General features: G+C 40.5%; 1 protein-coding gene across 1 annotated transcript in view; it reads left to right on the plus strand.

Moving 5' to 3' along the window:
* ARMC2 (armadillo repeat containing 2) overlaps positions 1-15,105 on the plus strand; it is a 101,118-nt gene that overhangs the window by 41,859 nt on the left and 44,154 nt on the right. Inside the window, exons 8-9 of the mRNA XM_029943293.1 lie at positions 3,543-3,645; positions 4,915-5,138. Of these exons, the coding sequence (XP_029799153.1) occupies positions 3,543-3,645; positions 4,915-5,138 (327 nt within the window). The remainder of the gene's footprint in view (positions 1-3,542; positions 3,646-4,914; positions 5,139-15,105) is intronic.

The raw sequence follows: 15,105 nt of genomic DNA on the forward strand, positions 1-15,105 counted from the left end.
AAGACTGGCTAGGCTACACTCCAGGGTGCAGAGATGGGCGGGCTGTTCCTCCTGATTAACTCTAGAACCAGGTCACGCAGGACCTCCAAGGCCATCAATCCCAACTTCCCATCTGCTACCTCCATCTCCCCTAGTGTTCCAACGAGACACTGTTTTGCATAGGCCTTGGTGATGGAACTCTATGAAAGTTCTAAAAAGGCCACATCGTAAAAAGCTGTCAAAAAAGAAAAAAGATATATGGAACCAAGATGTTTTTAATATCTTCTCTAGTGTCTGCCAATATTTTACCTACCCGTTTAGTATTACAATTCAGACATTTGAAATTATTTATGGTTAAAAAAAATTTGGTGAGCATAATGTCAGTTTTTCTAATTTCTTTTTTTTTTTCCCTTAAGTAGCTTGGAGGTTTGCCAGACAGCCGTTTTAATTTTAACCTTTGTGTCAAAAGATCTTTCAAAAATTTATCAGTCAACATATTAAGAGATTTTTTTTTTTAGGGGTATCTGAGTGACTCAGTTGGTTAAGTGTTTGACTTTTACTCAGGTCATGATCTTATTGTTCATGGGTTCGAGCCCCGCATCTGGCTCCTCGCTGATGGTGTGGAGCCTACTTGGAATTCTCTCTCTCGGTCTCTCACTCTCTTGTTCTCTTGCTCTCTCTCTCACTCTCGCTCTCACTCTCTGCCCCTACCCCCTCAAAAATAAATATGTAAACTTTAAAAAAAGATTTTTTTTTATTACAAACATATACACAATGAATGCAGCTATATTCAGGAAGAGGAAAAAATCTAGTACCCTATACAGGGAGGAAAATCCAGAAAACAAAAAACAAAAACCACCAGTATGTCAACAGTGATTTTATGTAGTAGTAGAATTATGAGTGTTTTTAAACTCCTCTTTAATTTTCCAAATTTGCTTTACAGAGAAAAGACTGCTATCTTGAATGTAGGAAGTAAACCACCCACTGTAAGCTCTTACTTCGTGCCAGGGACCCTTGACCCTGGGGATACAAGTGAATGAAATAGCCCCTGCCTTCCTGGCTGGCACTGTGGCAGGAGAGACACCCGAGGGGGAGGGAGAGCACTGTGGGCAGAGTGTACCGCACAGGAAAGGGCATGGACAGTGTGGGGGACGATCTGTCACATGGGAGGGAGTCTATGCTCCTTGCATGAGATTTAATGTTTTATTACTTTTTCATGTCACAGAGTCCAATTTTACAGTGATCGAAAGAGAACGTATAAGAACGTGCTTTGAAAGTAACCTGACTTTAGAGCAGACTCGAAAATTGTAGGTTGTTTGATAGATTGATCTTTTTAATGAAAACCCTGACACAAGTTGTTGTAATTTTTCCTCTGTCACTTTTCACTAAAAATATAAAACCTGGGTGGGGGGTGAGATTAGTTGTCTCCATTCATTCATTCATTCATTTTACTTTTAAGGTTATTTATTTATTTTGAGAGGTGGGAAGCGGTAAGGAAAGAGAGAATCCCAAGCAGGTCTCTGCACTGTTGGCGTGGAGCCCGTGCGAGGCTCAAACTCACCATGAGATCATGACCTGAGCGGAAATCAAGAGCGGGACCCTTAACTAAGTCCCCCAGGCGCCCCTATTCAGCACAGCAGGGGCTAACATCACACACACACAGGCTCACAGTGTCACAGTGGACTGTTAGGTGATTAAAATACATTCCCCTTGTTGTGATGAGCACTGGGTGCTACACACAAATGATGAATCAGTAAATTCTACACCCGAAACCAATTTTATCACATTTGTTAACTAGAATTTAAATTAAAACTTGAAATTAAAAACAAAATAAAATATATTCTCAACTATCAAGGACAATATATATTTCCATTGATTTAGAATTTCTTTCCATTTTTTTATCAGCTTGTTTTCTGGGTTTTTAAATAATTTTTTAAACACCTAAGCATTAATTTTTTTTGTTTAATTTCCATTTCCTTTTTCCTCCTGAGAACAGAAGAATCCCCATCCTGCCGTGTGTAACAGTTTCTGAGGCTTCCTCAAGGGAGCTCCTCAGACTTGCATGTGCACGGGATCCCTGGACAGCTTTGTTAAAATGCAGATTCTGACTCAGCAGGGCTGTGTGGGGCCCAGGAGTCTGCATTCCGTATACCCAGATTGCTCAGGTGCCTACTGCAAATGACAACACCTAATTTGCAAGACGGCTCTGAGGCAACTTGTGGAGAGCCCAGGGCAGGGAGGGAGCTGGAAGCCACTTCCCTCCCCCCTGCCCCTGAGGCACAGGGCTGGCCAAGGTCATCCCTGGGCTCCGACTGGGAACAGCACTGTGCCTGATACACAGTAGGGGCTCATCAGTATCTGTGGATCAAGCACAGAATGTTAAAAACATGTCTGACGAATTCCATTATCATTTTTTTAACGAACTGATGTTAAAGATAATTTTAAAGATACTTTTTAATGATAAAATAATGACCCATATGCCATCCTTTTCACGCAGATATTTTTTTGTGTGGATGACCTCATTTCTATAAACAGCTTTTACATTCTTTTATTGAGGGCACATAATAGTTCCATCTTATAGTAGGTTATAAATGTTTTTTTAACATTGTGTACACAGTTACATATATATATTTTTTTAATGTTTATTTATTTTGGACAGAAAGCGAGACAGCATGAGCGGGAAGGGGCAGAGAGAGGGAGACACAGAATCGGAAGCAGGCTCCAGGCCCTGAGCTGTGAGCACAGAGCCTGCCGTGGGGCTTGAACCCATGAACCGTGAGATTATGACCTGAGCCGAAGTTGGATGCTGAACCAACTGAGCCACCCAGGCACCCCCACATTTATACTTTTTATGACTGCTTAATATGAGTAGTATTGATGTTCTGCAGTTTATTAAAGTATTTCCTAATATCACTTAGGATGTTTTTTATTTTTAATTTTTACTACTTTAGATATATATATACCTAACTGAGACCATTTGATGTAGTTAGTCCCCGTCTACTGTGAAGTATACTTCCTTATTTCACCTATGTTTAATTTATTTAATATTTTTCTATGATTTAGAAGGTAATTTTAAGCTTTGAACATTACACACTCTGAGCTGAGCTAGCTGTCAGCACAGAGCCTGGCGTGGGGCTCAAACCCACAAACTGTGAGATCATGACCTGAACTGAAGCCGGATGCTCAACTGACTGAGCCACCCAGGCTCCCCTCTGTGTTCCTTTATTCTTGTGTGTTAAAGCAATCACTCCATTTAGTTAAGTTTCTCAACATCCCCCCCCATCCTCATACTCTTTTAAAAGTAACTAATAACCACACGTGTAAGGATGAAACTTATCATTCATTAGTAGTGTGCTTATGCTAAAGATCATTTATATTGTATTTACCATAAATGAGTTAATTAAATACTATAGTTGGCAAGTGTGTAGCCTAAACTTAGAATTCTTCTTCACATTTTAAAAATACTCCTGCAGCACTTTCAAAATAGATGTTTGTGCTAAAAAATTATGGCGCATCTTTATTTCCCTCTGCAATAAAAACGTTAGTGTTTTCTTTCTCTGCAGCTTAAAGTGAGTGGAAAGAATCTCCTTAATGTCTGCAAACTTATATTTAAAATTAGCAGAAGTGAAAAGAATGACTCTCTGATTGAAAATGACAGCATTCTAGGTGAGTATCACTCAGCACCACCACTGAGCGAAAGTTGTACTTGAGTGTGAATGAGAAATTTGGGGAGTGAAGCTCTCATTCATAATGGCTAGAATAATCTTTACTTCCCACTAATATCCAGAAGTGATGTGATGCCTATTGTTGCTCTGTCCGTCTCTGTTTTCCATATTCCTTTTAATGTATCCCAGTTAGCTATTTGCTTTAAATGTCTGTATTAACATTATGTGACGATCAAGTGTTGCCTATTTAAAAATTCATTTCCTGGTCTTGGATCGACTATCAGAAAAAATACACTTAATGGTATTTGACATAATTGAAAATTTTGGTCTTTTGATGTAGTAGACACGAGGAAAACTCAGAAGACAAACTGGAAGACAGCTGTTGTAGGCATTTGACATCAAAGTGTCTAAAATGTGTTTCAAATATGTAGGTAGAGAAATTTTATTGCACTGTAGCTTCCTAGCTAATAATGTTTAAGTCTTAAACATTAAATAATTAAGAAGCTTCAGTAGTTATCTAAATAGAGATCTTTTATGAATTAGTATTGCAGATCTAAGGAAAGGTAGCAACATGGAAAATACTCTGGGTTCTTTTTTTGCAACATAGGATACATGATCTCTTCTTTTGACCTCAGCAGAGGGACAAAGAAAGATTCTGACAAATGATCACACTGACATTAATAAAAATAAATGTGAAATAAGCATGATTAGCCCTATCGGAGTTGCCTAGGTTACCCCTAAAATCTAGTAGTTGTATGTTTTTCAGATGTAAGTTCTTACGTTGTCTTGGGAAAGAGTGGTTGTTATATTTGAAGTATCCCTTTCTATGGTGATTGAGCTCTCCTAAAAAATCCTGTCTTGATTAATTTCACATTCATACAGCAACCAGTATATTGTCAAAAGTTTGTTGACAATTTAACTCCTAAATTGTCTTAAATATTACTTATTCTACAATAACTCAAAATATTTGTAACTAAGAATAAAGGTTGGTAAATACTAGTAAGAGGCAAGGAATTGGCATTTAATTAAAAGAACATCTTCTTATTTATATACTAATTATCCCATCCTTTTGCTGTCACGATTATTACAGAGATTTTTCTTTGCTACAAGTAAGCTTTTCCTCTTTATACCACATGAGTAACCCTTAACAAGCATTTGAATGTAGGTTCTCACTAACATTTTACAAATTGTATTTGATGTTCACATACAAGTGCTTTAAAACGTCTCTCTCCAACTGTTTTACATTTGTAATAATTCATCTTCTTGACAGAATCATTATTGAAGATCCTGAGAAATGAAGACCTGCACGCTAACACCGAAGCTTTCTTATACTGTATGGGGGCTATCAAATTCATTTCTGGAAACCCAAGATTTCTCGACGAAATGATCAGCAAAGGTGCTGTGGAGATATTGATGAATTTGATAAAGCAAATCAATGAGAACACCAAGAAATGTGGTACATGTCTGCCTAACGCAGGCCACTTGTTAGTCCAAGTAAGTATTTTACTTGAAAAGGTTATATGTGTAATATGTGTTTTTATGTTACTTAATAACAGTTACCTGCCAGGTGTAAGAGGTGACACGTGAACTGTTACCTACAGGCAGGTGGGGGTGCCTGGCCTATGGGTTCAAGAGCAGCAGCCACTGTTCCAGCTCTGCCCCGCTTCATCTGCCCATTTCCTCTGGAAAGGCCACGCCATGGCTTTTCACCAAACAGCTCCCTACACGGGCCTTGAAATCCATTTCCGCTACCCCACAGAGAAAGTAGGCCTGGGAGAATAAAAAGTGGCCTCTCTCTGCAGAACAATTGCATGCTATCATCAGAATTTTAACATGCAGAGTTTTAATGTTTAGAGTTTCAAAGACTGAATATTGTTCCCGAGGGCAGGTAGCTAATGTCATGGATCTCATATCTGCAATAAAAAGCAGAAGGTAACGATACTGAGGTGTGTAGATGACCGCAGGCCTGAGACTTTAGCAGAACTAGATCTGTTTAACGTGACCGGGAGCGAGAAGAAAACACTTTGTTACATGTTAGTTCTATTACTTCTTTTGTGGCGGATTAAATTTCATAGTTAAATTATTTTCACTGGAGCTGCTTCAGCTCTCCTGTTCATTTTTAGATGAGATTTTACTTTTAAATAGCATTTGTATATCAGATAATAGCATCTTTAATGTAATACTTCATGAGATTTGAAATGTGCCTGCCAATTAATGAGGACTGATTGGGCACTCAGAGTGCTCAAAGCTTTGGGGAAAGTGTGTTAAAAATTAGATGTAAGCCCTGCCTTGAAGATGCTTGAAGTGTTTATGATGATCTTTAATTTTGGGCTTTCTGGTCTGTCTCCATTTTGAAAAAAGATTGTGGAAAACCTCTTTTAGTCGTGAATGATTCAGAATTATACAGGATACGCCATCTTTTGTCAAGGAAGGCTTACAAACATTATTTTCTTACTGCCAGTGTTATTGAATTATTCAAAAGCTTACCTCAATGAAAATAATTACTTTGGTTATATAATTATTATATTTCCTTATTAAAATGAAAAAAAAGTATAAGGAATCACCTGAAATATTTTTACCCTGAGACAATACATCTACAACGTTTTAGCAAACATTCTTCCCTGCATTTTGTGCATATTTACTTACATATGCATATTTTTATATAATTCTTGTTTTTTTTATCATGGACCATCTTACTTTTAATAGTTGTTCTCACTTACTTTCTCTTATTTTCCATTAGTCTCTTCTTCATTTCTCCTGTTCCAACCAGTTATTGTCCACACTGATGTGCTCAGCACTTTTGAATGCAATCATAGGTTTTCAAAAATGAGATATTCTTTGCACTTCTTTATTCTCATTTAACAATGAATAGTAAGAACCCTTGTAGACTTGACTTTTTTTAATGACTGCATACTATTCTGTGGTAAGGATATACCTCAGATTTTGAACTATTCTCCTCTTGGGGTATTCACTCTTTTTTATTTTTCTGCAATGGTTTCTAGAATTCTTGTCTGATTAAAAAATCTCTTTCCAATCCATTTATATACACATATACAAATATATATGTAAATATAGTATACTATAATATATATTGTGATATGCAACAAAATAAATAAAATATATACAAATTTATGTACTTATTTATTTTTATATACATGTACTTATTTATATATTTATATACTTAGGTATGATAAAATATATAAAGAAGATCAGTTAGTATAAAGGAACATTGATGATTTTTTAAAATATTTATTTATTTTGAGGGGGGGGAGGGACAGAAGGGAAGGAGAGAATCCCAAGCAGACTCTGCACTGTCAGCACAGAGCCTGATGTGGGACTGAAGCTCACAAACTGTGAGATCATGACCTAAGCTGAAATCAAGAGTCGGACACTTACCCAAATGAGCCGAGGAGCACTGAGTGGTATTGTGACCTCGAAGATGGCCAGTCCAGAACCAAGACCACTGTGTGCCAGGAAGTACAGTGTAGCTCCCCATGCCCCCTTCTTTCCCTTCCCCTCCACTCAGCATCCTTAGATTCCCTAGGTTAGATGTCCTTTTCCTTCCCGGCATACATTCACCCCGCTAGGTGATGTAACAAGCAGCACTCTAGTAATTGTTTCCTCACTGCCTTCCACTATTCACCAGGCACTGTCATTGTCCCCAGAGCCCTCCTCTGACCCTGTCTAGGATCTGGCATAGGCAGGGCTTACATGCCCGAGGTTTCTCCCTGGAGCAAAATCCATCAGGAGAAAGCGCCACCACCTGAGAACGCACTCCTGCGATGGTCACTAGGGCCCATGTGCATCTCCTATACAATGTCACTCTGTGTGTGTGTGTGTGTGTGTGTGTTTACAGATCCGGGGGAAAGGAGATCTTGTTTTAGGCTATTTCATCACAGGACTCCCTGAACTAGACATCTCCTCATGTCTAATTAAAAAAAAATTTTAATGTTTTTATTTATTTTTGAGAGAGAGAGAGACAGTGTGAGCAGGGGAGGGTCAGAAACAGAGGGAGACACAGAATCTGAAGACAGGCTCCAAGCTCTGAGCTGTCAGCACAGAGCCCGACATGGGGCTCAAACCCACGAACTGTGAGATCACGACCTGAGCTGAAGTCGGATGCTTAACTAACTGAGCCACCCAGGACCCCCCCACCCCCATGTTTAATTAAAATGAAAAAAAGCTGTTTTGTATCATACAGTTGATAAATGTAAGCAACATGACTTCCTTATAGGAGCAGATGAAAATCTCTGCTCCTGTGAATGTGAAACACTGACTGGCTGTTCCTAGCCGGCTTGTGTGCAAACGTAACCGAACACATGTGGCCATGCACAGCACTATGTGTTCAGACTAGTTTTCAGCACTTGGCAACTCTAGCTCCTGAGACATTTTTAAATAACAACTTTGTTTAATACAAAAAATAAGTTAATTACAATGGCTGTACCAATAAAATGTCTGTAAGCTAGAGAGAACATGGCAGGGCCCAAAAGACCAGGGTAGATGACATTGGACAGTTGTGACTTCCTCTCTTCTATGACTTTCAACCCGGAGAACCTCAGTAGCTTCAGCACACTTCATGGGCACCTCCTGTTTCAGAATTGTACATTCTAGCATCCAGCCCACATGCTGGAGTCATCCTGTTTCCCCGAAGCTGCCCACTTGGGTGCCCAAAAGCTGGAGCCTGAAGGTCGTGGAGGATTTGGGAAACTGGCAGGAAGGGAAAGGGTTAAGGTATGTTTGCGGGGGACACCAAGCAGGTAGGCTTGTCCAGAGCAGAGGGGGTTCTGTGAGGTTCAGAGGCCACGGCCCTGTCTCGTGAACACCAGGGTGTCGAGTGTGGACTTGGAGGAGCCGCTGGAGGTGGGGATCCTGGGGAGGAGGAGATCAAAGTGGCAGAAAGAAGAGCAGGCACGAGAGACAGTAAGCTGGGAAAGACCAAGAAGCTGACAAGCGATGGGCGGGGACTGTGTTGGGGTGCAGACCGGCTGGAGGGCGGAGCTCTCACAGAGCAGCCCCAGTTAAGAGGCCTGCCCAGGTTGTCGGGCTTGGGGCAGATTGTAATAGACTAAAGGGAAGAAGTCAGGGAATGGGTGTGGAAGAAAGGCTTCTCCATGGCATCTGGGCTAATGCTGCTTCCAGGGAGGCATAAAGTTCTGAGATCTTGTTTTCTTTGTGTTGTTTCTCACTTTATAATATATATGCTTATGTTTATCACTGTGTGGCTGAAATTAAGAGACGTTGATCTCACAGGTGTTATTCTGTGCCGGGCATGTTCTGGTTGGGGTGGGTAGCACAGCTGCCAGCAGGGCCGTACTCTCTGGAGATACCCTGTGTCTAGATAATAGTATTCTGATGCTTTATTCTTCTGCACAGTCATGGGATTTGCATAAATTCGGGGCTGCATTCAGTTGTGCCTACCAGATACTTAATAGCAATTGGGGAGCGTGACTGTAGCTGCTCAGAGGACGGAGGGGCCACTGACTGTGTGCCAAGTACACGTATTAATACAAAACTGGAGATATGATGTTGTAAAATGGCAGGAGTAAAGAAGTTTAAACTGTGTATGTTTACTGAATTCCAGAATGCTGGGATTTCAGGAGAGCCCCCCAAAAGTTGGAAAAAGAGAAGTACAGGCCAGGCAAAAGGCAAAGCCCCCTAAATACCCAGTAGTAAATTGTATCACCCAAGGAGGAGACAGACAGAAATAGGTTTTTGTCAATGTTGGTCTAGAGTGGATTATCAGGAGGTGTTAGGTTCATCTCTTACTCCTAAGGGCTAGCATTTGGTGAGGTATGACACGGAGTGGAGGTAAACTGCTGCTGTCACCTCCATCAGAAAGTCTGTTGTGGTCTCCATCATGGACATAGAGAATGGGGAAAAGCCTTCTATATATGTCAGCATCACAACCAGGCTCTGGTTCCTTTGGTGTCTCGTTTGTCCTCTTGTGTTTTGAGAACATTATATACACAGCTGCTTTCTTGTAATTGAAATCTCAGGGTGTCACATTTATAGTTAAGTAATTTATAGGTATATAATTAACTATTTTTTAACCTTTTTTTTAAAGTTTATTTATTTATTTTGAGAGAGAGAGAACATGAGCCAGAGAGAACATGAGAACATGAGCAAGAGAGGTAGAGAGAGAATCCCAAGCAGGCTCCACACCGTCAGTGCAGAGCCTGACCAGGGCTGGATATCACCAACTGTGCAACCATGACCTGAGCCAAAATCGAGAGTCAGTCGATTAACCAACTGAGCCACCCAGGAGCCCCCGTGATGTAATTGTTAAAACCCAGATTGTCTTGAACTAACATTCCTATTTTTTCGTATTCCTTTGTATTTCCAACCTTTCTGCTTCACAGCCTGACCCATTTGATTTTGAGTCTAATCCATAGAAAAATTACATTCTTTCCCTGCTTCAGATACAGCATTTTTGACTGTTTTGTGACATCAACATAACACAGTTTGCTTCCCTCCCCTCCTTTCACGCCCAGTTTGCTTCTCTGGCCTCAAAGCCTGCAAGTGTCACCCCAGAGGGTCCTTCAAACCCTCCTCTTCCCCCTCCTTTGCTCAGTGCATTTCCTGTGTCATCTTCCTTTTTCAAGGAGAACATTTCTTAGTAATGTTGGTCCTCTTGGCCCTCATCATTCCCTGCTCCATTCCTTCATTTGGGCTTGAGTTTGGGGACAAGGAAAGTGAATTAAACCAAGAGAGATGACTCAGACATTTTGAGCCCGGATGGTTCAGAAAATGAAACTATCATTATTAGAAATTAGAGAGTTATACAAGGAACTCATTTGGTGAGAGAAGGAAATTATGTAATTAGTCTTAATGAAAACTTTAAAGTGCCAGCTGAATAGCCAAGTAGGGCTATCCAGTAAGTGACTGCAGTTATAAACCCGTGCTCAGCCGAGAAAATATATTTAGGGCCCTGTGCATGGAGGTGATAGTTGAAGTCAAGAAAAACCATGACGTTTCTCAAGGGATGAGTATAAGAAGTTAGTAGAGGAGGGCAGAGAAGAGATTCTCTAAAATAGCCAGATTTATGGAATGGGGGAAAAAGAAAATGCAGTGGCCCCAAAACTAAGAAAGGACCATGTACAGGAAAGTAGAGGTAAACCCAGACTGGGTGATCTGCTTTGGCAAATGCTGTGCAGAGCACACAGCGGAAGAGGGCATGTGCCTCCTTGTATAGAGAAGCTGGAGAAGGCAGGTGCAATGGAGTCATGCTGCTAGCAGTCCGTGCTCTCTTGGAAGCTTGTAGGTGTTCTTTATCCCTGTTTTTGCTTTTTTTTTGTTTTGTTTTGTTTTTTTAATGAAAAGGTGTTTTGATGTAATTGATTTTTTAAAAAAACATGGAAGCCCTAGAGCAAACTCCCTGCTTTGAGTGACCAGAGTTTACTGCTGTGTTCTCTGTGTAGCCCCTCCTCCACCACGTCTTCAAAAGCCTGAACATCCACTTGGCTTTGTACCTGGTCCTAGGACAGGGCTGTTTAGTGAGGAGAGCACAGGCCTGAGCTGGCCTTTCATCTCTGATTCCAGGGGCGCTTCTCAGTCTCTGAGCCCCGCTTTGGACCAGCTTAACGCATAGTTGGTAAATTAAATGATCTAATCAAAGCACTCGCTTAGGACGTGGTATATAGTCGGCACTCAGCAGAAATTTATTAAATAAAATAAAGTCAGATTCACCAAAACCTGAAGCTGCAATTGAAGTGCAATTTCTTCTGATGAGAAAAAGAAATTAATCACAAGAAATTAGGATGATAGAGGTAGATTTCAAATCTTGGATTTTTTTAATGTTTTTCTGTCTTTGACAAGCTCTGTGGAGAACCATGCTGAGTAGAAACTAAAATTTGGAAGGGGGTGTCATATCGGCAACGTAGAAATCTGGGTACTTCACGGGCCCCAAATTCTCAGAGCCAACTATTCTCTGCTTCAAGGATTTGGGGAATGTAAGTGATTCCTTTGACTGAAGGCTGGAGATTCAGTGAAACAATGATTTACATTATGTTAGTAATTAACGACTCTACCTGTTAATCTTGCTTGGTGTCCTTTAAATCTTGTGATCCTTATATTTAGTCATTTTAAGCTCTATTTAGATAGTTAATTATTATGAGCATGCCCACGTCAGTGGGAAATTATATTAACTCCCTTTCTCTGGCTTACCTCACCTATGGAAAACCTACTCTCAGACCAAGGCAATAACTTCCACCTGATGGAAGCTTGTTCTGGTTATTGGAGGAAATAAACTACATACCTATAAAATGAGAGCAAATATTCCTATGATTATATTTCTTAAATTCTTATCGTTTTCTTGGAGATTTGACGATTAAGCAGAAAGTAATATTTTTAAAGCATCTTTTTTCAAGGTTTTGTTTGAGTAGGAAGAGGCAAATGAGGTCATTTATTTTCTTATTGTTTTAACTGAGGCATATAATCTCCAATACAGTGAAATGCTCAGATCCTGTATACTTGATGAGTTTTGACAAAAGCTCATGTAATCCACACCCTTATCAAGAGGCAGAAGATTTCTGTCAGCTCAGAAATTTCCTCCCACCTCTTCCTAGTTAATTCCCACTCTCCTACCCCACAAAGAGAACCATTTTTCTGATGTCTTTCACCATAGATAAGCTCTGCCTATTCTCGAATTTAACATAAATGGAATACACAGTGTGTGCTTTTTGTGTCTGGCTTTTTTTTCCTTTAACTTTTATTTTGAACCAAATACAGGTTCACAAGATGTTGCAAAAATAGTACAGAGAGGTCCTGTGTACCCCTCACCCAGCTTCTCCCAGTGGTGATATCTTACATAACTATCATACCTTATGAAAACCAGGAAATTGAATTGTATAGTACAGATAACTAGAGTGCTATTTCCAGCTCATTTTGCTTATCAATATATTGTTTTTGAGATGAGATGAAACTTTTTTGGTCACAATCTTTGGTATTGACTACTAGGCTTGCTAATTTTGTAGTGACATATTTGTTACTGGGAAGGTGACCGGCGGAGGCTTCTTTCCTCTAAGGAATACCCCCTGGTATAACTAACAACCTACTCAGCCAACCGAGTCTGAGCCCTGGCCCTTCCTCTTCACTTCTCCTCTCTCTCTCGGGGAAGGACCTATGAATAGGTAATTCTTGCTCACCTCCGATTCTCCAGGGATGGCACGTCTAAAGATTTGGGGAGGGGCACCTGGGTGGCTCAGTCAGTTAAGCATCAGACTTTGGCTCAGCCTAGAGCCTGCTTCGGACTCCGCCCCTCTCTCTCTCTGCCCCTCCCTCACTCATGCTCTGTCTCTCAGAAATAAACAAACAAACAAATAAATAAACAAAAAGATTTGGGGAGACTCAGAGACCCCAGACATGTAATATAGTGTCTTGGGTTTGAACCTGGAAAGAAGAGAAAAACTAAGGCAGATGGGGAGGGGGAGAAAGTTATCATCATGGTTGGAACTTGTAATTTATAGGTGAGGCAAGCATGCATTATAAACTTGAATCCCTGAATTAGAATTACCACAAGCTGTATCTCCCCCAGGAGGAGCAGAGGAGAGCATCCTGTGCTCCCTGGTCAGGAAGTAAGGGATGGAGAGGGATCAAAAGTATTATGATGAAGAATATCTCTTCACAAGGAAGGAACGTCAAGAGTGGGAAATAAATATTCCTATGCCTTCTGTTTCTGGGGAGAGACATTTATTTTTTTTTTGTTTTTAAATTTCTTTTAATGTTTATTTTTGAGAGAGAGCCAGAGACAGAGCTTGAGTTGGGGAGGCACAGAGAGAGAAGAAGATACAGAATCCAAAGCAGGCTCCAGGCTCTGAGCTGTCAGCAGAGAGCTCGACGTGGGGCTTGAACCCACAAACCACAAAAGCATGACCTGAGTTGAAGTTCCATGCTTAACCGGCTAAGCCACCCAGGAGCCTAACATTTGCTTCTTAATTACTGTCACATCTACTCAGCCTCATGTCTTTATTGTAGACATATTAGTTTTGGCAATAAAGAAATATCACCAATTTTAACATGTCATCAGGAGAATTGGTGTTATTACTCAGTAGTTCTTGGTATTACATTCTCTTTTTCAGATTCATTTTCCTCATTTTACCATATTGACATAGTGTATAGTTTATACAACATTCAAAATTTCAAGTCTGCTGCTACATGTAACAGCTACAAGTAGCAGTCAGCTACCTACTTATTTTACCAGGGTAACTGACATAGAGGCAGAAGGGGAGAAACAATAATAAACACAGGCAAGTCTCAGAGTAGGGCATTGGGTATGAGGAGGACAGAACCATTTCCTGCTGAAGTAGGACACCCAGGGTAGGAATGTGCCAAATGTGTTCCATAGTCAGGCACCAAGTATTATCAAGGATTATGAGTTATTATCACTTTCATATGCATAGATCTTAACTCCAATAAAATGCTTAGGAATTTGGGGTGCTCGTGGCTTCATGTGTATGGTGGCATCTTGTCATTGATTCCTCTCATCTCAGCCAGAACTGTATTAATCACATATGAGACAATATGAAACTTCTTGGGTTACCACAGAGGCTCTGGTTTTGGTATATATTGTGGTCGCAATTGGGCACAAGTCCAGAACGTGAATGTGCTTTTATTAATAGTGGGAGGTGGTTTTGCTGAGGTTGGAAAATGGTGTGGCTTTGGCTCTTAAATCATTTGACACTGTTTGTGGTCTCTGGTGGCCGTGTTTATTCTTTCACATCATCAGCGGGAAGTGAACCATTCTGTAGTTGGCAGTTATGTTGAAATAAAGCTCGAGGGATTTTGGTTATGGATATTCCAGATGATTGAGAAATAAAATGAATCCTTTTAGATACCGCCAAATGGAGTGGGGGAGACAAGAAACGAGTCAGAGCTTAGGTTGCCCATGCATGTGGTAACCGGTGGACGTTCTGAGCCTCAGTTTCCTCATCTGAGAAGTGGGGCTTGTTATACCTTTCCTGTCTGCCTTAGGGGGCTGGTGTAGGGATCAAATGATATCACATTCACAGGATAGCTTCAAAAACCATAAAGTAAGCTGCTCACATTCTTTCCATGATAGCATTCGATATAGAAAAATAAATAAAACTGAATTTTGATGCTTATTTTGGTAGAGGAAACATAATTTTTAAACTACTAATGGGGCAGTTTTTAATTGCATTGTGTGCCAAAGGTTTCTTTGAAACCTGGTTTTTTTGAAATAGGGAAAAGTGTTTCTCCAAGGAAGAATATCACGGTTGATGGTGAAGTTCTGGGGCCAGCCAGAAAGCCTGCTTAACTTCTGCACCAGAACAGGAGGTCTGTGGTGGGCTGTGAGGCAGAATGCCTTCTAGGGCAGAGGCTGATGAGTTCCCTGGGGGCTGAGGATTCCAAGGGCCAAGAGATGCAAAGGGAAGGAGCCATCCTCTCTGGAAATGCACAGTATGTGGAGGCTCAAGTCAATCAAACAGCCCTCTGCACTTCACAA

Source organism: Suricata suricatta, chromosome 7 (assembly GCF_006229205.1).
Source record: "Suricata suricatta isolate VVHF042 chromosome 7, meerkat_22Aug2017_6uvM2_HiC, whole genome shotgun sequence".
NCBI lineage: Eukaryota > Metazoa > Chordata > Mammalia > Carnivora > Herpestidae > Suricata > Suricata suricatta.